The sequence below is a fragment of the Amphibalanus amphitrite genome, unplaced genomic scaffold (assembly GCF_019059575.1).
Source record: "Amphibalanus amphitrite isolate SeventyFive unplaced genomic scaffold, NRLGWU_Aamphi_draft 002148F_arrow, whole genome shotgun sequence".
NCBI classification, from domain to species: domain Eukaryota; kingdom Metazoa; phylum Arthropoda; class Thecostraca; order Balanomorpha; family Balanidae; genus Amphibalanus; species Amphibalanus amphitrite.
The window spans coordinates 16229-43649 of NW_024883641.1; the positions used below are offsets into that span (position 1 = coordinate 16229).

At 48.4% G+C, this 27421-nt stretch overlaps 1 protein-coding gene and 1 long non-coding RNA gene across 2 annotated transcripts in view; one reads left to right on the top strand and one right to left on the bottom strand.

Annotated features, from left to right (window-relative positions):
- Positions 1–2513: 2513 nt before the first annotated feature.
- Positions 2514–27421, bottom strand: part of LOC122376460 (acetylcholine receptor subunit alpha-like) — a 36472-nt gene continuing 11564 nt past the window's right edge. The window contains exons 9-10 of the mRNA XM_043356333.1: positions 6393–6582; positions 2514–4665 (exon numbers count right to left, since the gene is read on the bottom strand). Of these exons, the coding sequence (XP_043212268.1) occupies positions 4474–4665; positions 6393–6582 (382 nt within the window). The 3' untranslated portion in view covers positions 2514–4473. The remainder of the gene's footprint in view (positions 4666–6392; positions 6583–27421) is intronic.
- On the top strand, positions 19253–27179 carry LOC122376461. The gene is made up of 2 exons (XR_006255644.1): positions 19253–19447; positions 25836–27179. It is a non-coding gene; the product is annotated as an uncharacterized LOC122376461 (long non-coding RNA).

Sequence of the window (27421 nt, forward strand, 5' to 3'; positions counted from 1 at the left end):
CGCAGTGTGTGTGCGCGGATATTTACACAAGCGGTGGCACACCGGCACCTGCGCAGCAGGTGTGCGCGAGTGTATGGAACTCCTACAACCTCCCACCTTCGGTGCCCTGATGCCGCCTATGAATATTCAATCTAATTTAGGCATTTTATCACACGTTTTTGTATCATAATGAGATTATTAATTTGCCAGCCCGTTTTGGTGACAGCACCAACAAAACATCCGATTGATTATGTATTTAATGTGCCTCCAAATTTCATAACCTGTAGGAATCCGGCTATTAGTTTTCGAAATGCTTATTTTTGTAATACATGTCAAATTCTGATTACCTAATCATGCATCGATCGGCAGTAGTTGCGTCAAAATTGGTTGAAAAACATGGCCATGGTGAGGAGTTGAAAAAGCATCTGAAATGTGTAGTTTCTATCCCCCTCCTACCTTTTTGCGTTTTTTGGACTTCCATTCTTCAAAATGTAGATCACGTTGAGGGAATCGAATGCCATTCGAATTTTGAAAATCGGCAGGTTACAGGTATTTTGACACCAGCCGCATTTTCGGGTCAGGTCAGGTCATTGACCTATGGCGTCAGAAGTGAACCTCTGCACGATCTTCAGAGGTCGCAACTTCGAAACGCTCTCAGTGCCAGAGGAGCTTTCACAAGGAGATTAAGCTTACAGGACGTAGTAGAGGTCTCACAACTTGTACATCTCAGATTTTTCCTAAAGGTCACATGACGAAAGGTCGGTTACGTGACCTCACCATTTCAAGTCAATGGGGGAAAATAAAAACTGCTATTTTGACGCTGGGAAAGATCTTAAGCTATCCCAACCCCAAGCATATCGAATCGTGATTTCATGCACTCTTTGCAAGTTTGATGCATCACTTTTGCATTGTTAATGACGTCACTAGGGCCATATTAGTTTTTCGTCAATAACTCCCGATCCAATTGAACTAGCGAGTCGGGAGAGCCACCAATGGACTTAAAAGACCTGCCAAATTAAAAGATATGCGACATGACCTCATTCGACAAACTTCGTGACCTGTAAGCCCTGGCCTGACCGTGACCTGAGTTCAACCCCAACAAAAAGTATATCATTCGACAAGTCTCAACAAGGCGAACACGATGATGTCAAAATCGCGGCTTTGCGGCCTCTTGATTGTTTTGTTTTGTTTTGTTTTGTTGGGTTAGGCCCTTTCGGTCCAATGAGACCATTTCAGAGCCGGGAGGATGATAGGATGTAGGGGGAGACATTGGTCTGGGCAGGCACCTTAGTGAGTCGCCGGGGCTGAGCCCGTCCAGAGGACAGGCCATCCAGCCCCAAGGCACTCACTGCACCCGGCTACGGGGTGTGCTCCCTCGGGAGCAGCGGTGCCGCTCCAAGGGAGCAGCCCGCAAAAGTTACCTGTCCAGCCCGGAGTGGGGTTGCGGCGTGGAGAAGGATTTCCGTATCCTGAGGATAGAAGCATGGAACGGTGGGCGGTCTCTTTTAGCCAAGTTATTCATCAAAAACTGAACCCATAACTTTGGCACTTGACCTGACGTAAGATGTCACCGGTTGACCTAAGACCTTATAATCGGGTGTCAATAACTGTATCTCGTAACGGCGCACACGCTTGTTTTTCCTGAGACGCGCTAGCTCCATCAGAGGCGAAACGGGGAGGGGGGTCGTACCCGCCCCCCCCCCCCTTCGCCGGCGCGGAAGAAAACCAATATGTCCGGCGACGGGCTATGGTTAAGATCTCGTTCTTTTCCAGAGTCAAGTGTTCAGCAATTTTCTTTTTCTTGGTCGCGTTCCGTGTCGTGTCCCTCATGTTCTGGAGCTGGGCCGCCTGGAATGGTCGGTATTTTTGGGTCGGATCCCACCTCCGACTCGTGAGAGGCACTATATAGTAGGCGGTACATCATTTCTTATTTCTTATTGCGCTGTTTTTATTTGAAAATCTACTGAAAATGGACGATTTTTTACGCATCCCCTTCATCGTCTACGGCTGATCACAAAGTGAGAGCACTACATATGTTCGCGGCCGTGTGATAAGGGTCGGTATGAGATCTGAGATGTCCGTACCACTGTCGTCGACTAATTTCCGACTAGTGCCGTGCAATCGGCCACCATCGTGCGATTGCTCGGCGATCGAACCTTGGTGGTCTCGCGACTGGTTGCTGATGTTGGGAAGAACGTCGTGCGATTATCGGCGACTTGCATACGACCGCCGACCGCTCCCGACTAGGCCCGCGACCACCGAAACCTGTCGTGCGATACTCGCCCTCCTACTAGCGAACAATGAAATACTTGTTGCGGTTTCTCGCGAACTCTTTGCGACCAAATCGGTCGCCAGGAGGTTTTTAGTGCATCATCAAAAACCTCTTGGCGACCAAAATGACCTCGCGACGTCTGAAGACAAGTCGTTCATATCAACATCCAATCGTAAGAGCTCTTGAAGAATTGCGACAACCTTTTGCCGACCACCGATCGTGGGCGGTCGTAAGTGGTCGCATCGCCTAGTGGGACCGGGGCTTTAACGAGGTAACGTACGTAAATCTTCAGTGCTTATTTTCTTCAATTGGCATGGTATGGTAGTCAAGTGAGATAGCCAGCGAGGGCTATGCCCAAAATTAGTTCAGGGGTAGGAATGAGATAGTTATAAGTTATAACAGATATCGTTAAAATGGTGTTCACGGAACAACGAAGCTGCTTATCAAGTACATCGGCATGTTTTCTTTAAAATTCAATCTTTAAAGAGCAAACCAATTTAAAACTGAAAATTTCAGATCACTTACTAAGAAAGTTCTGTATAAATCGGTTTTGCGAAGATTGGTAGGCAATGGTATGGTATAATTATCTACGTCAACGTACGCTAAACATGACCAAGACAACTCTTCCACAGAATAACGGCCGAAGCATCATACGCTGGATTGCTGTTATTATTACTTGTTAACTGATTTTCTCGGAGCTGAACAATCTCTATGGGTTCAAGGCAAACATCAAGCTACCTACACAGGTCAGAGGTCTAATCAAAATTTCCCAGAGCAAAATTACATGTCACGCTCTAGCTTCACTAATCACACGTTCTCATTGATCCACGCCCTATTCGAAATGGTGCCCATCCCATAAAAACCGGCACACCGTTTATTGAGCAGTGAGCAGTTGTGCGTCCCTCGGAGACGTCCGAGTTGTGCTGCCACGCTGGGACAGACGAGGACAGCGTGTGACCTATGTGGGTCAAAGGTCAGCGTAGTGACCTCCTTTGGGCCAGGTCAGCATCTAGCGACCACGACAGGTCAAAGGTCACCTCTCAAGAAACTGTAGTTGTGCACAGGAGCTGGTAACTAGGCGACATGCAACACAAGATGGCGATGTTCTCAACCAGACGTCCGACCAGGAAGGCCGTACATTTGAGAGGGCGCCACCTCCGATGCCATCTGTTCGATACGGATTATAAGGATTTTCACTGTCACCGGCTTCAATGGAGAAAAATGCAGCAAGGCTGCCTGCAACATCTTTCAGCCAATGATAGATTCATAATTCTGTATCGTTCATTTTACATCACGCATCCCACTTGATTATCCAACAAAACATCTAGCAGCAAGCACATCAAAAGTTGGTTACTTCTTGACGTGAACAATGACAAAATCTATATCCTTGACTAAATTGGCACCATCTTACTTACCTGCATACATATAAACAGTATCAAACACCATTGAGCAAACAAATGAATCTGCTAACATGCTATTTCTACCTTCAAATAAGAGTAAAGTCGCATACTGTATACATCAGTCAATATCAAATGTCAGCCATGAGATCCCCACAATTCGCAAGATCGGTCGCAACCTTCCAACTAACCCAAACTTGGGCAATGTATGTGCGCCTTTGCTCCTGACCTTTCTCACGAATGTGACTAGTTCGCAACAGTGCTCTGAAATGGCAATGTCCACATCGTCCGGGCCCAAACTAGACTTCCGTACTTTGAACACGTTGAAACTTTAACCAGAACGGACAATGCTCCATTGCCTTTTCACACTTCCAGCATGGGTGGTCTCCACTTCGTCTCGAAAAGAGCCAGGGTACATGAACTGGGCACCAGCAGTGCCATCGGTGGCTGTTTCATCCCACATCATCCCAAATGGTGACACGGAAAGCCACAGCTCGGCACGGGAGCTCCACGTTATACACGTATGTGTGCCATCCAATGTCTCGCCGACTCTTGTTAACCGTGAAAATGCAGATTCCAAGCCCACGCATCACTACCAAATATCTCGCCAGCTTACATCCAGCTCTGTACACCGTCACAAAAAGTCCGGTTCATCCGCAAGTAGGACTGAGCACAACAACAGACGGTCATCACCAACAGAGCACCAGGGAGCCGTCACCAACAGAGTACCCACAGAGCACCAGGGGCCGTCACCAACATAGCACCAAAGGACCGCCCGTCACCAATGCTCGCAGGAAGCACCAGTCGACTGACCACGGTTGCAGCCTAGTGGTGCCCTCTCTGCCGGTCGCGGGGACTTTTAATGTCACTGAGCTCTTCGTCAATAGGCCTGCGATCGTCATAAAGGGTCGGTGCCTGTAGGATGATGCCTGCCGTCCCCACCAGCACTGCCAGGGTGAAGATCCAGAGGAAGAGCCGGTCCAGCACCATGGCTACGTACTTCCAGTCCTCGCGCACCTGTGGAGTAGGACGGTTGTGTCAGATGAGAGATAACCTCAGGGTCAAGGCCCTATATACCTCAGGGTATCTATAGAGGTTATAAAGCCACGGACGAAACCTTGAGGCCAGCGTGGAGACACAGCTTACTGATAAATGGTATAGATGTGAGTGACTGTTTTGTCTTCCGAGAACATTTGTAAACGCAAACGACTTATGTAACAGGTGTGACTTGCATGGTAACCTTGTTGCACAAATAGTAAAACGTTCAAGGCATATATGGTTGAATATTTCGTCAGTTCGGAGTAATAACTGGACTTCTTACAATGCTGCTTGAAATGTGTGCAGATGTTTTGCAACAACTTAAAAGGAACGCTTTGAATAATCCAATTTGGCGTGCTCGCAAATGTTCAAAGGTCATCAAATAAAAATTCAGAGGATGGCGGACAGCTTAATGCGTTTATAATCGGATCACTTAGCTGACGACGAGACTGCCACAACAAATAGCGGCTTTTGGAGCTCGCGGCTTTTTCAACTGTTGTAGGGGATCAGGTGAAACATGGAAGCAGAAGGAGGTCCTACCGTTGCTGTAAGCGAAAGAGAGTATCATTTCCCGTGATGCACAAAAAACTAGCAGAACACAAATAATTTGGTCGCTTACTTTGTAATAAGTCCTCGCAGCGAATAATTAGCAACAACTCTAATTTACTCGCCCTGTAATTTACAAAGATATATAGGAATGTCGGAAAGACTGGATAGCTAATCTGCCCAGCAACGGCTAGAATTCCAACTGCCTGGGTTGAGAGAGTCCAACCACCTGACCCACTTCAAACGGTCACGAGCGACGCGCGTCTTCATTAGTGCCATGGGGCGAAACGAGACTGCAGCTTCAGCCCGCGCTCGTTCGGACCCAAGGCGTGAGGGCAGAGACGCTACGTGCCACCGCGTCTCACGTCTGTTCAGGAGACAGGAGCGCCGCTGCCTGCTGAAGTGCAGTCTGGTGGTTTGGACTATTGTAATACCTCTCAGGCTTGAGAGGTACCAGTCTGCTAGTAGGACAAAGCGCGCCTGAACCCATCCCAAAAACGGCGCATCACAGACGAAGCCGGTACAGAACCGGCGGCAAAAGCGGCGCATCGGTGGCGACCAGATGAGACCTAGACGAACGGACTGGGTGGGATGGTAATAGCGTCTCCGCCGGAACAAATTCATAGGTCTGCCGGACGGAGCAGCGAAACGGCACCACTTTAAACGCTGCGCTCAGCCGTCCAGAACGGCGCAGATAATGGCCAAACTTTGTCCTCGTGACATCTATTAGGCAATATATGGTGAATTATTGCCGCCGCATGCTTTTCCAACCAAGAGTTATGCGCAAAAGTGCCGGGCATATGTGGGTGACATCAGAATACAATGTGGGTGACGTTCAGAAGGAGCGCTTATCATATGCAGATGAATTGCTGGTACTCCACGCATGATTGATAATAAGAAATAAGATTGATAATAAGCATCGACGAATATAACAAATCTCAATTTTCATATCTTTGAATGCCTATACCATCATGATGATAAGGTGCGAACTATCGAAATAAATCTCGTCTGAAAAAGTGAAAATAACCGACGCAAAGCCTAGTCCTTATCGTCACCACTAAATAGGTACTTGCAGCTAACAATAAAAACACTGCAAAAAACATTCTTGTTAAAGTTAATTCCAGGTCTGTCTGTTCTATACATACCGACACGGCGCTTACTCTGGTGGTATCCTGTTCACGCCTTGTGCTCTCCGCGATGAATTTGACGCCCTCGAAGGCGCGGAACACTTCTGGACAGTAGCCCAGCTCACAGGAGCGGTGCCGGTGACCTCCGAGACCCTCTCCGGCCGAGCCGGGGTTGCCATGGATACGGCAGGGCGTGTTCAGACCCAGCGCGTCCAGGTCACTCCTGAAGAGGGAGGGAAAGAGAGGTAGGGGCATCAGGGAAGACAGTGAAGTAGCTTTTAGTGGAGAAGCAAGATATACACAAGCTCAGCTCAATGTGCTGACTGAGCAGCTGGGCTTGCAATAGAAGCACGATGCTAAGTATAAACTTGTTTACGACGCATACGGCTTTCAGTAAATTATGTCAGACTATGTAAATATAACTTAGCAAAGCAACTGAAGTACCGTAAACAACAGCCCAGTGGGTATGGAGCTATGCAGAGTGATACATTACTGCTCAAATTTAGCGGCAATATCTGACACCGAAAATAGCAAAGCTGATGAAGCGATGTAGAACAAAATGAGGCGAGTCTGGAAAAATATATAATATTTTAACTAGGTCACCCTCCCGCGCCTACCGGCGCTAATTGTAATCGTCGTATCGTCGTTTGAACATCTATATAGAAATCCCTGCCCGTCCCGTCCATAATCCCGTCCATAATGCCCGCTTTCTCTCTCTCTCTCTCTCTCTCTCTCTCTCTCTCTCTCTCTCTCTCTCTCTCTCTCTCTCTCTCTCTCTCTCTCTCTCTCTCTCTCTCTCTCTCTCTCTCTCTCTCTCTCTCTCTCTCTCTCTCTCTCTCTCTCTCTCTCTCTCTCTCTCTCTCTCTCTCTCTCTCTCTCTCTCTCTCTCTCTCTCTCTCTCTCTCTCTCTCTCTCTCTCTCTCTCTCTCTCTCTCTCTCTCTCTCTCTCTCTCTCTCTCTCTCTCTCTCTCTCTCTCTCTCTCTCTCTCTCTCTCTCTCTCTCTCTCTCTCTCTCTCTCTCTCTCTCTCTCTCTCTCTCTCTCTCTCTCTCTCTCTCTCTCTCTCTCTCTCTCTCTCCTCTCTCTCTCTCTCTCTCTCTCTCTCTCTCTCTCTCTCTCTCTCTCTCTCTCTCTCTCTCTCTCTCTCTCTCTCTCTCTCTCTCTCTCTCTCTCTCTCCTCTCTCTCTCTCTCTCTCTCTCTCTCTCTCTCTCTCTCTCTCTCTCTCTCTCTCTCTCTCTCTCTCTCTCTCTCTCTCTCTCTCTCTCTCTCTCTCTCTCTCTCTCTCTCTCTCTCTCTCTCTCTCTCTCTCTCTCTCTCTCTCTCTCTCTCTCTCTCTCTCTCTCTCTCTCTCTCTCCTCTCTCTCTCTCTCTCTCTCTCTCTCTCTCTCTCTCTCTCTCTCTCTCTCTCTCTCTCTCTCTCTCTCTCTCTCTCTCTCTCTCTCTCTCTCTCTCTCTCTCTCTCTCTCTCTCTCTCTCTCTCTCTCTCTCTCTCTCTCTCTCGGTCCCAGTTCAAGACGCTATACGTATATTGGTACGCTCGTAATACTAAACATGATTCGCTATTTTTTTCAGTATCTTGTGGAATTCTGTAACTAACCTATCCCAAATCTGAGTGACTCGCCCCGACCCTCCCCCGCCTTCCTCCCTCTGCACCCCTCCCCCCTGGGACCCACCACTCACGATCGGTAATGTTTTCCGTGCTAAAGATATAATTATGCCTACTCTGTTTCCGTCTCCTTTTTCCCTCTCTGCCTTTGTCTCTGTATCTGTCTCGTCTCGGATTCCATCCCCATCTCCGTCCCAGTTCCCGTCCCAGCTCCCATTCCCGCTCCCGCTCCCGCTCTCTTTCTCCGTCCCCGTGTTCATCCCCCTCCCGCTGACCGCTTCATCTCCGTCTCTCTCTGCCTCTGTCTCCGTCTCGTCTCTGTCTCTGTCTCTGTCTCTGTATATGTCTGGTCTCCGATTCCGTCGCCGTCTCCGTCCCCGTTCCCGCGCTCCCGCTCCCGCTCTCTTTGTCTCCGTCTCCGTCCCCGCTCCTGCTGGCCGCTACATCTCCGTCTCCGTCTTCGTCTCCGTCCTGTCCCCGTGCCTTTCCCTGTGCCCTTCCCCGTCCCCACTAAACATAATTGATAATCTTGTCAGTATTTTGTGGAATTCTGTAACAGATACAGATGTATTCAAACAGGATCCCCTCTGAGGAGGGGCTTTTCACATGTTCACGTCAATGAAAAACCGAAAATACAAACAATGAAGCGCATACATAACTCTTTCACGCACATGCATTCGTTCAACATACGTTCATGTCGGTGGCGTGGCCAGCAGCACATTTTTTACTTTATAGCGGTACGACAGAATACCTGGCTCGACTCCCAGCTCGTTCAAACGAGCTATGCCACGGTAGCAGAGCCTACGGCGGCCTGCTTCCGTGCGAATGGATGGGAGTGTAAAATAGTAGGCGCGCCTGGTGTCGTGTCTATGACGCTGGCTAGCCCGCTGGCCAAGTGTACCTCGGAGATATTCGGGCTGTCCAGACGTGATGATGCGCTCTACAGCGCTCACAGTGTGATACGTTACTAACTGTTTGGCAGTCAACCACTTCAGCTCCTTAACCCTCGCCCTGGCAGGGGGGGGGGGGTCGATGCGACCCCCCCCCCTAAGGTTTTTCGAAGATAGCGTAAAAACGGCGGCGCGCAGCGCCGCCAAATTTGGCACAGCCTATGGGGCAACCTTTTTACATATGACCTGAAAATTTCAGGTCCAAGTGACCTTGGGTCAGGTCACCAGGTCAGAAAAACCGGTACAAGGTCATGGTCAAATTTCAATTTTCTTTTTGCACCTGTCCAACTCACAGTTTTCAACTGATTTCTTTCAAACTTTCAGGATGTGCTAAGTTCACCGAGTTGTATAACATATATTCCGGCTTTTTTGAGGTCACTGACCTGAGGTCAGTTAGAGGTCATTACGTCGTAATGTTAAGCCTATGGGAAAATACTAAATTCGGAAAATACTGGAGATATCCGCTTCGTTCTATCACTTTTGTGCTTTGAAACCACGGTACTTAACAGCAGGTCACTTGGTGCTTCGTTGTTTGGTGTACTTATCCATGGGTCAGGTCAAATGAGGTCAACTGAGGTCAAATGACGTTTTTGCCAATAACTTGGCACATAATGACGCTAGAGCTTAAAAAATGGTACCATTGTGTTCCTGGTGATCAGCCGAATCGAATGATATGCGATATGATGCAGTTTGGTTAACTTGAACTTAATTTATTAATTTAAGTTTACTTAAAATTTAAGAAAAACTTTAAGTACACTTAAGCAAGCTAAAAAGTATATCATTCGACGCGCCTTGACGTGCTGAGTTCACTGGTGCTTTTCTTTTTTCTCTATCTTTATTAGATCAAAAGTTATAAGCGAAAAACTTTTGGCCTGTTTTTAGCGAAATTTTTACATTTATACCCCCCCAAAACCCCCTAAATATTGACCTAGAGCAACCAAATTTGCACAGGGGCGAGAACTCCAGGGGGACCACCTACCTACCAAATTTGGTGTTTCTAGGTGCCATAGGAGCCAATCGCGAGGGGGGGGATCGCATCGACCCCCCCCCCTGCCAGGCCGTGTTATGAAAAATGCCCTGCCAGGGCGAGGGTTAATGACTGCCACAACATTATCGCGACGCCGCCGACCGGATACGACACGCGCACAAAAATGTACCACTTTCTGCAGTCGACAAAGCTGCGTCTCCCCACACGATCCATACACCGATAAACCATACCGCAACACTGACATGACCAGCGCTCCGACAATCTGCCTCAGGGCTGATCGTGGTATCACGTGCCGTGCGTGTATCAGCGCCGTGAGCATGCCTGTGCATTTCCGTGTTACGGCATCTACATGCGGCACAAAGTTGAGGTGGCGGTCAAGAATGATTCCTAGGTTTTTCACAGTCTCAGACTCGGTAATGGTAGTCGCGCAGAAGTTCAGGGTAACTGGTGGCAAGGTTCGAAGCATCGCCGGAGTTCCTATAACAAGCATCTGCGTCTTTGCAGCGTTGAGCTTCATTCCGTTGTGGCAGAACCACAGATAAACACGAGCCAGTGCGTCCTCCATGCGTGCAGTCATCGATTGTAAGTCACATTTCCTGCCAGTTACCATAAGCTGAGTATCGTCAGCGTACTGAACTATGGTGACGTCTTCGGGTACGCTCAGACACAGATCGTTGGAGAAAAGCATGTACTATTGAGCGCAGAATCCGCGCTCATACCGGGACCGAGGCTGGGCCACGGCGGGGCAGGCCTGGTGTGTCAGAGAGTGTACCGATTAGTGTGATGCGGCACAGTATCCTTTGAGGGTCACGGAATGACATGACCTGGCTGTTTCTGTTCCGAGTGGGGCGGAAAGCCGGGGAAGGAGAGCCGCAGTATGCGGCCGCAGCCCGCGTGGAGTGGGTGCGGCTAGACGTCAACGTGAGCGTGATGGCACACCTCAGTGATCTTGACAAGGGCAGGCTCCTCATCTTGCTTTTCGATCAAGGTCACTCTGTCAAGCAGGCGGCAGAGATTCTCAGTGTAGCTCTAACTACTGCCAGACGGTGGAAACACCGTTATGAGCAGGAAGGGGAAAGGGGTTTGAAAGCGCGCTATGATAAGTGTGGAACAAAACGGAAGACGACGGAGGAGGAAGACAGGCGCATGGTGGAGGTTCGTACTTTTCTTTTATTATTTGTTGCTGTTGTCTCTGCATTTCTAGGTCAAGACGAGCGTGTAGTATCAGATGACTAATCGGGCCAGCATAATGATAATATCGGGCCATAATGACTAATCGGGCCAGATGATAATATGTCGATTAAACAGCATGGCTAGTTGATTAAACGTGTCAAACTATTTAATGAGGTTAGTGCTTGTACGAGGAACATATGTTTATAAATAGTAGAAAATGTAAAAACATGACCTTTTTTCCTCGATAATTACCAAAACTAATGCTGTGCAAATATATACTTTACTTGACAGAATGTAATATTTATTTCGACCACAGGTCTTTTTCAAACATTTTCAAATTAGAAAAGTGTCAAACTATTTACTTCAAGATAGGATTGATAATAATAGCGAGTATTTTTTTCGAATCTCGCTTAATGTCGCAAGAGCCACAGCTCAAACATTTTATGTTCATGTTGAATGCCTGTAAAGTTTGTGAGACAAAATCAGAGCACATAAAAAAAATCGAACCAACTGAACAATGGTTGGCGGTTTCCTGCCCTCTGGGTGTCTAAGAGACAAAACCTAAGGTAAACGTTTTATGGTCTTTGTGTAACAGGTCAAATGCCAGTAAACGTTCGATTGCACAAGTCATATCCAGGTAGATATCGTTTTTGCCCAGCACGCCGTCTTCCCCGCACTCTTGCAAACGGTTCCATGTCAATTCCACCAATGACATTTCAAGCAGGTCAAACCAGTGACAACTACTCAACCAGTGACATTTCAATCAGTGACAACCAGGGCTGCGGAGTCGGAGTCGAAGTCGGAGTCGGAGTCGGTCGGAGTCGACAGTTGTGACCGGAGTCGGAGTCGGAGTCGGAGTCGATTTTAGAAACCCGAGCCGGAGTCGGAGTCGGAGTCACCGAAAATCTGTCGACTCCGCAGCCCTGCTAGGTCTGCGGAGTCGGAGTCGGGAGTTGGAGTCGGTCGGAGTCGACAATTCTGCCCGGAGTCGGAGTCGGAGTCGGAGCTGGTTTTTGAAAGCCGGAGTCGGAGTCGGAGTCGGAGTCGCCGAAAATCCATCGACTCCGCAGCCCTGGTGACAACTGAACCAGTGACATCTGAACCAGTGACAACTGAACCAGTAACAACTCAACCAGTGACAACTCAACCAGCGACATTTCAACCAGTGACAACCAGTGACAACCAGTGACAACTCAACCAGTGTGCTAAATGCATTGGCTCTATTGTCACAAACCACGTTGGTTAAGTTGTCACTGGTTGAGTTGACTGTATACCCTTGTGAACATGTGCATTTTTCATTGTTGTTAATATGTCTTCACTACTCCGGCAGGTGTTTTTGCCTTCCGTGGAGGAAATGCGCCCCGACGAGGAGCGACCCTGGACTATAATGCAAGACAACGCCCCTATCCACACAGCGAGGGCAGTCAAGCAGTGGTTTGAAGACCACGCAAATTCAGTAAGTGGCATCATAAACCTATCATGGGCCATGGCTGCTAACTCTGAAGGCTGCCCCACACTGGACCTCGCATGCGGGTTGCGAGTTTTTGGGTTTTCGGGTTTTTTCAAAATCAAATAATACAACCTAGCTGAGCGACCCATGCTACTATCTAACAAGCGAGTCTGCATGTTTTCAGCTTCCGAGCTACCTTGCATCGCATTCCAAAAGTTGATTTTGAGTCAACTTTCGATTTTCCTCGCTGCGAGGTCTGCAAGCTCTACGAGGTTTGCGGGTTTTTCGTTGGAGTCGAATTTTGGTTCGTTCATGCTGGTATTGCGACTATATATAGTTTTCTGAAGGTGCACCGGCTTCACAGCATTCATGAAGTGACCATGAGGGTACGGTTTAATTACTCTATGAGTTAGTATTATGCCCGCAAACTCAAAACCCGCATGCGAGGTCCAGTGTGGGGCGGCCTGTTGTGGTATGGTTTAGCTAGGTGACCGGTGACCTGATGGCATTATTTAAAAAAAAAATCTTGAGATGCTGTTTATTTATTTGTTTATTCATTTTCACCCCAACAGCAATGCCTCCCAATTAGAGAAGGCGAGGCCTACGGCTATGTGCGGGAGGCCGCTTTGCCCCTGGTCGCCTCGTCCCCGCCTGTTATAAACTTATTGAGATAACTTAAACAATTATTTAAAAAGTTAAGATACCTTACAAAATTGCTCAGTAATGATCAAACACTTTCCAACATGTGTTATTCGTTGCACCATACAGCTTCATAGTCATGACCGATGTGTCAACCTATATCACGTTACAGTGAGTAACAAACATGGTTTTGTTCGCAGGTTCTTGCCATCCCCTGGCCCTCAATGAGCCCAGACCTGAACCCTATCGAAAATGTGTGGTCTCTAATGGTTCATGAGCTGGAGGAGGAGCTGCGCCAGCCGGCCCGGCAGCTCAACCAGGACGAGCTCTGGGCCGCCGTCTTGGTGAAATGGGAGGAGCTCCGCCGCCGCCCCGGCTATCTTCCGGAGCCTGGTGGCCTCGATGAGGCAGCGGCTGGAGCACTGAGCAGTGCTCCGAGGCAGCGGGCGGCCACACCTCCTACTAAACCGTTCTGTTTGTTTGTCATCTTATGTTAAAGAACAGTGTTTTGTTTATAAATTTTACTTATGTTACCGACATGTGATTAGTGTGCAAGATGTATATTAGTACAAATGTGACTCAGTGACAAGAGGCTGATGCCTGATTTTTTTTCGTGATGTGATATTCAGGGGGCTTGAAACGTCTCAACTATTAGTGCGAGCTAGGAGTGCTATGATCAGCAGCACTTGTATATAGCATCGCTGGATTATGTGCAATGAGTAGAGATGTCAATCGGATACCAACTTTTTGGTATACCGATACCAAACCGATACCAACTTGGTATTTGGTATTTCAATCGTAATGTGTTTGGTATTTTGTTGGTATCATAAGCCCTCATTTATGTATAAGAGGCTAAGAAATCGGTAAAAAGTTGGTATTTCCCTCAGTTTCCCAAGTTGGTTTGGTTTCGGTATTTTCCCGAGGTTTTGGTTGGTATTTGGTTTGGTATCGGTATTCCGATTTTCCGTAATTGACATCACTAGCAATGAGAATAGACTTGATTACTCAACCTTTTATCCGACAAACCCCAGGACTTCACTTGAAGAAATATATAGCTGATAGCATGGCATGTCTTGTTTTATTATTTGAAAAACTGTTAACCTTCGTTTTTAGACGTAGCTGCTACTAGCATGCAGTCATTCCTCTATTGCAGTCATTTCCTCTAACAATGAATTAGTCAACTCTAATTCATTGACAGCGAGAGTTTTATTAGCACCCAGGGCTTCGACAAATTTTGAATGACTCCGACTACTAATAAAACTGTTCACTCCGACCGACTACGGTTCCGGCTTCGACATCTTTTGCATTGAGGATTCCTAAAACGGTTGTGCAAAAGATGAAAAGGAAGATTGGTGCACTATGTGATATTTATTTTAATTGTCGCCCGTGGAAAGGGCCGCACCCTCCTGAGGTTTTTTCACGAATAGCGACAAAAGGCGGCACGTAGTGCCGCCAGCTTTCCGGCTACCTTATGGACCATCCTTTGCGCAGTTTTTGGCGGAAAAATGACCGGGTCAGGACAGGTAACAGAGCTATGACGTCACAAAGGTAACAAGGTCAGGCCGATTTTGCACGAAATCGTAGTTTTTCGTGCTTTTAACGATGATATCGGTTACACTTTGGCATTGTTTGGGTCAAAAGTGACTGACATGGCACTGACACACCCTCTATTGACCTATGTAGGGTCAAGGTCAGGTCAGGTCTAGTTCAGGTCAGTGACCTCTGTTGACCTCTTGAAGTTTGACTTTCCGGCGGTAATTTTTGGCCCTGAATTCGAATCTGACGGCCAAATAAAGCTCGGGCACTTGGTTTATTGAGCATCTCAGGGTCAAGGAGAAGTCGCCGACAGGTTAGATCACATTTCCGACCCCAACTGTCAGACGGCATTTTCGACCACCCGGGGCGCGAACGCGACCCCGCCGGCTTCCGGGCGCTCTGCCCCGGAAGTTATCGCGTAAAGTGTGACAAACTATACACCAAAATGCACCACATTCATCCAGAAATACGATGGTGAAAATTCCATGACGATAACTGCCATAGCGGTGACGCTACAGGCGCGCAAAGTTAAAAATGCCGATTTTCCCGAACTTTGATCTTTAACCTGCCAAACCTAGGTCATATATTGACCTATGGTCAAAAGCAGACTGGTGTTTGATTCATCTGTGATTGAATCGGTTGGATTGAATCAAACAAAATTTTTTGAATCAAAAAGGTTTGATTCACCGTCAGCAGGGTTCTTTGATTCACAAGCCATGATCGAATCAAACGCATTGGGAATCAGGGTTGATTGAATCAAAAAAATTAATGATTCATGAACTTAAAAAATTGAAGTGAACGAACATAGTTCATTATCAACAAATATTAACACTACTGCCATTACATGACAACAAAAAGAACACAACAAATACAATACTATCCCTGATATTTTGTATATTTCATTTTTTTAATTGAATCGAAAAAGAATCATTCAAAAAAAAATTTGGCTGAATCAAGCGTGAATCATTCGTTTTATTGTTTTTTGATTCTCTGAATCAAAAGGAATCGATTCACCAAATTTTTTGAAGGAATCAAACCGTGATTGAATCAAACAAAAATCAAATGAATCAATGATTGAATCGATCCAAAAAAGGTGAATTAAAAACCAGTCTGGTCAAAAGTAATATGCGCAATCGCGAGCTCTCGTCGAGAGCAATGCGCTGTTTTTCCGCTAAGCTCTACGACGACGCGTTTCGAAACGGCAGAAGGGGTCGTACCCCTCCCCCCCACCCTCCACTGGAAAGGATGGTGAAATGCCGTCCACGGGCGAGGGTTAAATTTTTAAATTGCAAAGTTCTTAAGCGCCGATTCGGGCAACTTTCATAACGGTAATACCGAGGGGCACGCATTCGTGACGCATGCCCAATAAATGTGAATTGTTATGTCACATTGACGTTATTGACGTTCACATTGACGTCACATTGAAGTCTAGTTCAGACAGAATGCCGGTGGCCATAGGGAAGTTGTGGCATTTTCGCTTATAACTAGTCCGGCTCAGACTTACGGTGAGATTTGTGCTTCCGGTACTTATTTGATAGGGACGGATTTTTTATTATGGTGAGATGAGCATTTTTGAGAAATGTCTGTGGCCTGCCTGTGTAGGGAAACAGCTATCTGCTACACCGCCCGGGCCCGCTCCCCGCAAACAGCCACCGTGATCAGTGGACTTCAAGCAAACCCAAAACTTTGCTGGAGAAATAATCCCAATATACACAGTACACACTGCCGCACTAACTCCGCGCGGGCTGCGACTGCATGAATCACTCCCCTTCCCCGGCCTCCCTCCCCCACTCGGGGGGAGGGAGGCCGGGGCGGCTGCCTTCCGTCCGGCGGCTGACCCAAGTTCACCAGACAGCAGCCGCCTGGATGGGATACTGTTCCGCAGCGCACTATCGGTACACTCTCTGATACACCAGACCTGTCCCGCTTCGGTCCCGGTATGAGCGCGGATTCTGCGCTCAATAGTACAATACACAGCTCAAGGCGCCGCCCTGGTACACGCCGATGGTGTTCTCCTTGCTGTCAGACAGCAGGATGGAGCCGTCCGCACACCTCATCTGAACCTGCTGCGAGTGGTTAGCCAAATAGTTTCTGAACCATGAAATTTCGATGCCGTACAACGACAACTTTTCGAGAAGTTTTGTGTGCGGAACCACATCAAAACATTTAGAAAGATACAAAAGTACCAATATGCAAATATGTCCGTTGTCCATTGCTTGAAGAGCCTGGTCTGTTATGGCGTGAAGCGCCGTTTCCGTGGAGCGTTGTTTTCTGTAGCCGTGCTGTGCATCCGAAAGCAAATAATTTTCTTCAAGGTAAGCAAATAACTGTTTCTGCACAACACGTTCAACTAATTTCATGATCGCCGGCAGAATGGAGATGGGGCGCGTGTCGGACGGCTCGAGGGACCTGTTCCCCTTCGGAATGGGGGTCACTAAGGCGTGCTTCCATTCCTGAGGTACATCACCGGTGGCGAGACTGGAGTTAACAACGTCCAACAGCGCGTGGCCTATCCCGGGAAAATAACGCTGCAGCAAACGCACGCTTACACACGCTAACCAACCTATCCCAAATCTGGGTACCTCCCCCCTCCCCCCCCCGCCCGCCACTCAGGATCGGTAATGTAGTTATTCGTAGCGGCCAAGTGCTGCAACTAAGCTGTAAGTGCATTTTAAAAACATCTTTCGGCTCCATCCTCTATACTTGTTCTCTCACCGACTCAATCATTTGCTCACTTACCCTTCCTTCCCTCCCTCCATCATTATTCATTTCTTCATCCATCCATCCATCCACTATTTACCTATCCCCCCTTCCCATGTCTGTATCATGCCGCATTCCCGCTGTCCAGCAGCGGCCGCTCTGACGGCACCGCAGTTACCGCACCAACCCCTCCAGTGGCGCGGGAACCGGGGGGGGGGGGGCTAGGGGGGGCTGAGCCCCTCCAACATTTCGGCTGGGTGGGGGGGGGGGGCTCGTAATGTATTTGAGCCCCCCAGCTGGAGGAATCGAAATCGGAAATCTACCAACACAATTTCATAGATTCATACATAGGCGCGGGAACCGGGGGAGAGGGCAGCGGGGGAAGCTTGCCCTCACAACTCTGGGGCCGTGGGGGCGGTGCCTCACAACTTTGCATGAGGCCAGGAACCGTTGGGACAGCTTGTCCTCCCCAAATTAGGGGTTGTGAGTCACAAAGGAAGAAAGCATGTGAGTGAAAAATCTACCTATTTTACTGACTCGGCAACTCATTTGGCAGCTTAAAACCTTTATTCCAGGTTGCCAAAACGGTAGTTTCTTCACTCAGCTGAGACGGAATACCTCACTTTTTTGCAAATATTTTCTTCTTTTTTTGGTTGAAAAGGCCAAGGTCTGAAAAATAAGTGGCCTAAAACCGATGAGAAAGCTAGATTTGGGGGTACCCTAGGTTGATCTCTATGATGGTTCAGCCCCCCCCCCCCCCCAGTCTGGAAGAAGTTCCCGCGCCACTGAACCCACGGTACATAGAATACTAGGTAACACCGGTTTGTCCGCTCAACACAGGGCCAATGGTCACCACTTTCTTCAGCTGACGTCTGTGACCTTGAGCTGACCTAGGATGATAAACAGCTGACAATTTAGGCCATTTGGAGCTCACTTGACAGCTGAAGAGCGTGATTTAAAATATAAATATTTGTCAGGCACTGATAAAAGATTTTATTCACCAGTCATTTTTTAAGCACATTCTGTCATAAATTAGTTGACTCCCTCTGGTCTTCCACACGGCAGAAAATGCAAGTGCAAATTCTGCCGTCTTGAAGTGAGCCAAACGCTTATGATACACATGATCGTTTCTCTCAAATCACAACGGAAACTGCGAGAAAACAAGAGAGAGTCGGACTCTACAAATGAATGAATTTGGAAGAAAAATAGCTGTAAATTTTCCTGTGGAAATGTTGACTTTGAAAACATTGGCCATCAACTTTAAAATTGCCCCCAAATATGAAAATGTGTGAATTGACAAAACAGGCAATCTTGCTGTTTTTGCCCAAGTTTGTTCATGATTGAGAGAGATTCGATGCGAAAATGCACTGATATATACTTTTGAAAGCGAGGTCTCGATCAGTGCATTAATTTTGATTTTTAACTTAACGCTAGTCCCACTTTTCCCTCCAAGAAAATATATTTGTCAATTTTTCAATAATCATATTATGCGTTATTGCTTTAAAAATAAAGAGAGTCGGACCGTAATTCTTTCAAAATGACTGATCGTGCTCAATATCTATCGGAATATATCAACAGATTGGCCAGACTCATTGGCTAAATATGTTTAAATTGCATTTTTCTTACTTTCTGCAGAATTTCCTGCAAAATTTTACTGTAGTTTAAGGTGCGTTTCCTGCAGATTGTGTTCACAGACCAATGGGAGACAAGTATTTCTTCATCAACAGATTTATTCGCCATCAATTGGTCTAGCTGGTGTTTTTCGTATGCGCAGCTTATGTCACAGCTGCGTAAGAACACGTTCGCTTTAAATCATTATGGGTATTTCTTTTCGGAATATCAAAGGTCAATGTTGATGTGTTTCGTGTGTTTCATAAGATTTGTGGTGGCGGGATTATCGTCATTAACTAATTACTTGATATCAGATTTTAATGGGGAGTGGTGTAATTCCCGCACGACTGTTGACTTTCATTGTAATTGCCTGAGCTGGTTCCTGGTCCGCCTCAGATAGCAGGATGGTGTGTCAAGTATTAACTTGACAGGAAGGTGGGTACCCAGACACTGAAATTTCTGTGTAATTTGCGCCAAAAATTAGGTACCTATTTGTGCAAAATTTAAACCCTTTTTATATAAAGCACATGTGCACATCTACCGATCAAAGCTATATCAAGGCTATGGCGTCTGCCGCCATGCGCCGAATTCGGCGCATGCGAAGTTACCTACGCCAGACATGCGCTGAAATTTTCGGCGCAATCCCGCCACTATGCCGGACATGTTAGGCATAACGTGTATTATTTCCAGTCTAGTACAAAACAAAAATCAAACCTTACCTAACCCCATGTTGCATGTTCATATGAACTGTAGATCAGATATTTTTTTGAAAAAATACCCATCTTTCATCCTTTCAGCATACCTACAACCTACTAAACAGCCTTGGTATCAACCTAGCATTCATACTTTATCTGCACAAACATATTGATATATGTGGTATGTTTTGTTCAGTAGGTTATATGTAGTAGGTCAGCCGTCAGGTGCCTACATGCTATCATTTGTCATGCTTTGATTTCAGATGGTGTCTTGTGAGGGCTTTGTGGCCCTCGTGCAAGGGTTAAGTGTTGATGCACATAATGCAATGTGTTTTTTCCATGGGCGCAGGAACCTCACGTAAAGTTTGGGGGGGCAGAGAACTTCAATGTCACTTTGTGGGAACCGTAATACCCCTATGAACAAATTCTTTGCAGTTTCGTGCTCATCTCACCTTGCCGAACCATTTCTTGCTCTTGGTTTTGAATTTAAATGGAAAATAAATATTTTACTTTAAAAATTAGCATAGCTGAAAAGTGGGGGCATGCCCCCCCCCCTCCGCTCCTACGCCTATGGTTTTTCTTAATGGTGCAAATCATCCACATTCATATGTGAAGGGTAGGTAGCTACCTACAGAACCAAATCAATGCCTCAATTGCTCATTGTTTTCTTACAATAAGTCCCTCCTCTGCCAATCGCACTAAAGTATCTACTGTCACCTAACCTCGTTCCCGCCGATTCCGCGTTGCGCTTTCGGCGGGAACGGACGTGTCTCATCGAGCTCTCTTAGAATTTGAACGAGTTTAGCTGGCTATTGGTTCCTGGCCTAGGATTGCTTGAAATAATTTGAAGTTCGCTTATCCATCTTCTCTTGGTTCCTGAAGATTGTACGATGCCGTTACAACACTCACCGGTTTCAACTCGACGTAAAGTGGCCGCTCCAATTTCATCAGCTGTTGCAGCAACGGAAATGGAAAAGATTCAAACTGTGAGCCCCACGCCGGAATCGTCCCAAGCGCAAACAAGTGAAAAAGGTGATTTATGCAAGCAGAATGCAGGTGATTCTGTGTCATCCCAGGCTGTTGGCAAGGTTAAAATAGGAGAAAGCAAGGAAGGTGAAAGTGATTCTCAACCAGGGACTGAGCGCCTCGTCAACAAAGGTATGGACAAGGCTGTGGGTAAGCTGGATGAAAGTATTTTCAAAAGGTGGGAAAATGAGTCTGTGTCCATCTCCCGTTCTTCCAGCGACACGAGTTCAGGAAGCGAGGCTAACATCTGTAAGGGTGGGCCTGGAAAGCCATGCGGAGAGGCTGTTCAAGCTGGGGATGCGGGTGTCCTTTGCGACAGATGTCACAACTGGTACCACACTGCATGCCAGGGCATCCCGAAGCTGGCTATGAAAGCGCTGGAAAAATACAAGGTTCTTGCTTGGCTCTGCACTAGTTGCAAGGCAGATCTGAAAAGGGGTAAACCACATCGCCCCTCGCTCTCGTCTCTGTCAAGTAAGGTTGACCTGCTCGATGAAACCCTCCGTGGCCACATGGCTGAAGTTCAGCAATCTCTGAAAGAGTATGAGTCAGTCATCAAAGTCCAGTTTGCAGAACTGAAGTCTGACCGGGAGAAGACCATCCAGCTTGTAGACAAATCTCTGAAGGGGAATGAGCTGCATAAGACATATGCTGATATGGTAAAGGGCACCTGCGACGAGGTAGTGAAGAAGGTCAGTGATCAGATCTCTGCCTTCCCTAAAGTGGGTACTCAAGCTGGATCCAAGGGTGTACAGGACCTGTCTGTTGCCCTGGATGACTATATGGACAAAGAAAAGAGGAAATCCAACATTGTAGTCCACAACTTGCCTGAACAGGATAGCGAGACCCAGACAGATAGATCTGGACACGATTCCTCCCTCTTCATAACCATGATCAAGGAAGAAATGAAGTTGAAGGTCAACGTTCAAAAAACTTTTCGAGTCGGAAAGAAAATTGAGGGCAAGGATAGGCTTCTGATAGTCGCCCTGGAAAATGTCTCAACAAAATATGACATCCTGAAACTCGCCCCCCAGCTGCGTCACTCTAAAAAGTTTCCGAGGGTATATGTCACTCCTGATCTGACCAGAAAGGAGAGGGAAATTAACAAGAGGCTGAGAGACGAACTAAATAGTCGGAAGAGGGCTGGTGAAACCAACTTAACTATCAGAGGCAATAGGATTGTCAGCCTACCACCATCATCTGGGCCAAATCACAGGGGCACAGCAACAAACCGGCATGGTGCTACAGCCCCTGCCACCGTTGAAGCTGAGGCAGCTGTTGGGCAGGACCGAGCGCTGCCTGTCACTCATTCCAGAACTGAGCTGGCTGAGGTTGGAGGGCTGGCTGTCGCTCCCAGAGCTGGCAGTGACCACCCTACTCAACCACAGCCTCCCCAACAGTCTGAAGGTAACCGGAACAACAACCAACAGGCCGAGACAACTGCCCAGCCAGACAATGCAAGTCATAGAGGCAACTGTCCTGTTCCTGAGGCCAATGCACCTGTTGCTGGAGCTGGAGGGCTGGCTGCCGCTCACTCAGGAGCTGGCAGTGACCACCCTACCCAGGCAGCCAATGCTGGCCAAGGCTCAGCAAACGGGAACAGTGGGACAGCCTCTGGTAGTGTTTGACTAGCGGTGAATTCTGAGGGCAGGAAAAGGACAAACTTGCAAGTACTCTACACGAATGCTGACCAATTTCCTAACAAAAGAGACGAGCTCTGCATGAGAATTGCTGGGAATGAGCCAGACGTCATCATGATTACTGAAGTCATTCCAAAAGCCCAAACTGTTCCCATTGCTACAGCTCTGCTAGCTGTCCCTGGGTATTCCATGCACACAAATTTTGACCCTTCTGTATCCAACCTGGGCTCAAGTGGCTGTCGTGGAGTAAGCATTTACATCAAAGACAATCTGAAAGCATCTGTGGTCAACTTTGGCATGACAACTCATATTGAGCAGCTCTGGTTGCAACTCCCACTGATGGGAAATGACAAGCTTCTGATTGGATGCCTATACCGCAGTCCAACCCTGAGCACACAAGAGAGTTCCACTGAGCTATGTCAACTTTTGCGTACAGCCTGTACTTCAGCCTGTTCCCATATTCTCATATGCGGGGACTTCAACATGCCCCACATTGACTGGGAGAATGTCTTCTCTCCTGCTCCCCCCCTGGATGTTTCACACCAGTTTCTGGAAGTGATAAATGATTGCTTCCTCACTCAGCAAGTCACTCGACCCACTCGCTTCCGTTCAGGTGAGACGCCCCACATCCTGGACCTGATCCTCACCAATGAAGATGGGATGGTAAAGCACCTTTACCATGAATCAGGCCTTGGAAGGAGTGACCATGTCATCCTGCGGTTCGATCTGGCATGCTACACATACCAACATGAGTTCCCCTCTGCTCGTCCCAACTACTTCAAAGGAAACCCAGACAAGTACATCAGGCTGGTCCAGGAGTTGGACTGGGAGTCAGCAGATGCACTCGGTATCGACCAAAAGTATGACTTCATTACCAGTAACCTCACCAGGATTGCTCTGGAATGTTTCCCGAAAAGTAAGAGAAAAGGAAGCCGTAAGAACATCTACATAAATGGGCAGGCTCTGCGCCTAAAAAAGAAGAAAGAGAAGCTATGGAAGATATACTCTCACTCCCAGGATGTGTTGGACTACTGCAGGTACACTCAGTGCAGAAATCAACTGCGTGCGCTGACTAGAAGACTGAGACGTGACTTTGAGGAAAAGCTAGCAACGAACATCAAAGCCAATCCAAAGGCTTTCTGGCGGTATTCCAACACAAGGCTGCGGACCAAGACCAAGATCGATGACCTTTCTGATGACTCAGGGCGGACTGTGAGCGATGACACGGGAAAGGCGCAACTCCTGAATGCTTTTTTCAGTAGTATATTCACTGATGAAGATACGACCGAGATCCCGGAACCGACAACCAACTTCTCAGGTCCTCCAATCGAGTCAATCCGCATAACAGCTGAGGCAGTCCGGAACAAGCTTTCCTCTCTCAAAACGGACAGCACTCCCGGTCCCGATGGTTTGCACCCCAAGCTTCTGCAGTTGGCGTCTCAGCCCCTGGCTGGTCCATTGGCTTCCCTGTTTGAAGCTTCCCTCGACCAAGGAGTCCTTCCAGCCTCATGGAAAACAGCGTCAGTCTTTCCCATACACAAGAAGGGTAACAAGCAGACCCCGGGGAATTACCGGCCCATCAGTCTCACATCAATCCCTTGTAAGGTCATGGAGTCCCTGATCCGCGATGAGCTCATGGACTTTCTGTCCCTCACAAACCAGTTTTCCAGACACCAACACGGATTCCGGCCCAGAAGATCATGCAGTTCACAACTTCTGGAGGTATTGGAGGACTGGTGTAAGATGATCGAGGAAGGTGACTCAGTTGATGTGGTGTACCTGGACTTCCGCAAGGCATTCGACGCTGTTCCACACAACCGACTTCTGAGGAAGCTGCGCAGCTACGGTATCTCTGGCAAACTCCTCCGATGGATCGAAGCATTCCTGTCGGGAAGAAACCAGAAAGTCGTTGTCAATGGAAGCCACTCTGATCTGGTTCCTGTCAAGAGTGGAGTTCCTCAGGGTTCGGTTCTTGGTCCCCTCTTGTTCCTGCTGTACGTCAATGACATCCCATCTGCCGTTAACTGTACATCCAAGATGTTCGCCGACGGCACAAAGGTCTACAGCGGCGTATCCAGGCAGAACGGCAAAGATGGCCAGGATGTTGCAACTGAGGCCGTGGGGTTGGCTGTCGCTCGTCCCCGAGCTGTCAGTGACCACCCTACTCGACCAGTGCAACCTGTTGGCGGTGGGCAGAACCAGAGCGGCAGACATGCCCAACTCGTGGCAGCTGGGGTTGGGCTTGGAGGGCTGGCTGTCGCTCAACCCAGAGCTGTCAGTGGCCACCCTACTCGACCAACGCAGCCTGCCGATGGAGGACTGAACCAGAGTGACAGAGATGACCATCTCGAGGCAGCTGAGGTTGGAGGGCTGGCTGTCGCTCAACCCAGAGCTGTCAGTGACCACCCTACTCAACCAATGCAGCCTGTTGATGGAAGACAGACCGCTACTCGACCTCAAACCTCCCTACTGGCTGATGGAGCAGCGACTACATCGGGAGCGCTAGCCCTCCAAGCTGATATTGATGCACTTGTGGCATGGTCTGACAAATGGCAGCTCCCGTTCAATGAAGAGAAGTGTAAGGTTCTGCATCTGGGTACAAATAATCCCAAACTCCGATACACGATGCGAGGAGTGTGTCTGAAAGAGACTGAATCTGAACGGGACCTTGGCATTCTGGTAGATTCCTCCCTAAAATTCCGGAGGCAAGCATCCGCAGCCGTGGCAAAGGCCAACCAGATCTTAGCAGTGATCAGGCGGTCGTTCGAATTGATTGATGAGTGTACTCTTCCCCTGCTATACAAGACTCTCGTTCGCCCTCACCTGGAGTACGGCAATGTGGCTTGGGGCCCATTCAATCGAGCTGATCAACTTCTAATCGAACGAGTCCAAAGAAGGGCAACCCGCCTGGTAGCCTCTCTCAGACACCGCCGGTACGAGGAACGACTGGAGGCACTGAAACTGCCATCGCTGTTTTATCGGCGACGCCGAGGAGACATGATCCAGGTGTACCAAATCTTTCATGGAGGGGTTGATCTGGCTCCAGAAGAGTTCTTTACTGCCGCTGCATCCGACCGCACCCGAGGCCATCCATGGAAAATCGCAAAACCCAGAGCTGAGTCAAGACCAAGGAGACAGGCTTTCAGTGCCCGGGTGGTCAATGACTGGAACGGCCTGCCCATGTCAGTTGTTGGCGCCGGCTCTGTTGAGCAGTTCAAATCCGAACTCGACGCCCACTGGGCAAACTTCAGGTACCTGGTACCTGACTGGAGATAGTCAAGTCTCAAAGGATTCGAGCTCGATGAGAACGGTTCCCTACAGGCCAAGTGGCCTTTAAAATTCCGATCAAATTAAGGTAAGGTAAGGTAAGGTAAGGTCACAATGCAGTGTGCGTCATGATTTCTCAACTCTATGCTTACAATATATTTCCATTTGTCAATCACATATTGTTTTTTGTTACAGGCTTTCCGTTTATGACTGAGGCCGGCATCTCACCTGTCCTGGCTACGCCAAATCACTGCGGATGCCGGATGCCGAGGACCGGAGAGCCAACCGCTTTGAGGCGTGAGCTCTGTGGCGTGGCTCGAGTGACGGCTACGGCGCCGTCGACCTGGTTGAATAGCTGGGGCCTGGACGAGGGTGCCCTTAGTACGGTGGCCAATCGGTTACGTCCGAGGGGCGCTCGAACACGCTGCCGTCGCGTGGCTGCCGGCGGCCGCCCCCTCGCACGTGAATCTTCTGGAGCGAGGACTGCGAGAGGCGGCCGCATCATCACCTGTGTCCGCGCTCAACACCGTGCCACGCACTAATGGCGGAAGCCCGACTTTCTCCGATGGAGGAGAGAAGCTGGACGCTGGCTGCCAGGCTGCTGGGGAGGGCGCTGGCTCTGCCATCAGGGGACCCCCTGCGCGCGACCGCCAAGGCCTCGGCACCGGCGCGCCTGTCTTCGGTCCGAGGCTGGAGATTGCGAGGCCGCCAGGCCTGGGCGAGAGCGAGAATCCCACCGTGTCAACAGACGGCTGGCGTCACCTTCCGGTTGGACGTGTGCCCGATCCGGGCTGGGGCCACGGCGGCGGAAAGGGAAAGCGTGGCTACGCTGCACCTCGCGTTCCTGCCCCTGTGTGCTGTTCGGCTTTGGACGGACGGATCTGCGGAGGGCGGAGTCTTCAGGTGCTGGGCGGGAGCCGTGCTGGTCTGGCTGTATTTGTATTTGTATTTACATTTAAGAGCGATCCACATACAAAGTGCGTGGCGATTACTGCTCAGAATCCGTATCCGCGGCTGCTGATCTAATCATTCAAAACATTTGCACATTCACTCACGTCAAAACAAGGACAAGGCTGGACGAAGAGGCCGAGGAACTGCGGGCCCCGGCCGGAGAGCTGTGCTTTAGCTACCGCGCGGAGATGGTGGCGCTGGTGACCGGTCCGGAGACCCTACTCGGAAGAGACAGAGACCAGGACCTGCGTTCCGTACCTATCTGCTAACTGTGCGGTGGTGCTGGTGTAGTGCAGCATTTTTGGATGGATAGCTACATTTCACGATTAAATAGCTGTTACGTTTCAGTGCAGGTGGCGTGACGAACAATGTGGTAGTTATCTGTTGGCCACTTCTGCGGCCGCTGCTATTTCCTACTCGAAGGCGGGCGCGCTGTTTGGCTGGGCCGCCAGGATGTTCCCATTATGTGTCGACGACAAAGCGAGTGTATTCGTGTTCTTTTAATGCACAGAGGTCTGTTGTATATTTGAAGTTTTATTTTAAGTTGACGATTGCGAAGGGCAGATTCATCTTCTCTCTTTCATTTGTGTTGCCACTTTATCGTTCATGTTTGTTATAAGTGTCCATGCGGCTTGGTTGTCATCTTTATTCCTGATGTATTTTATTTTACGAATATGCTGGTGATCAATGCAATACACTTTTGGTTAATAATGCTGCTTTAGCTCTGATCCTTTGTGGTATGTCTTGACTGTACTACTGCGATAGCGATTTTTCCTCACCAAAATATGCAGGCAACCAATGTAAATGCTGCCAAAAGTTTGTCATTACCT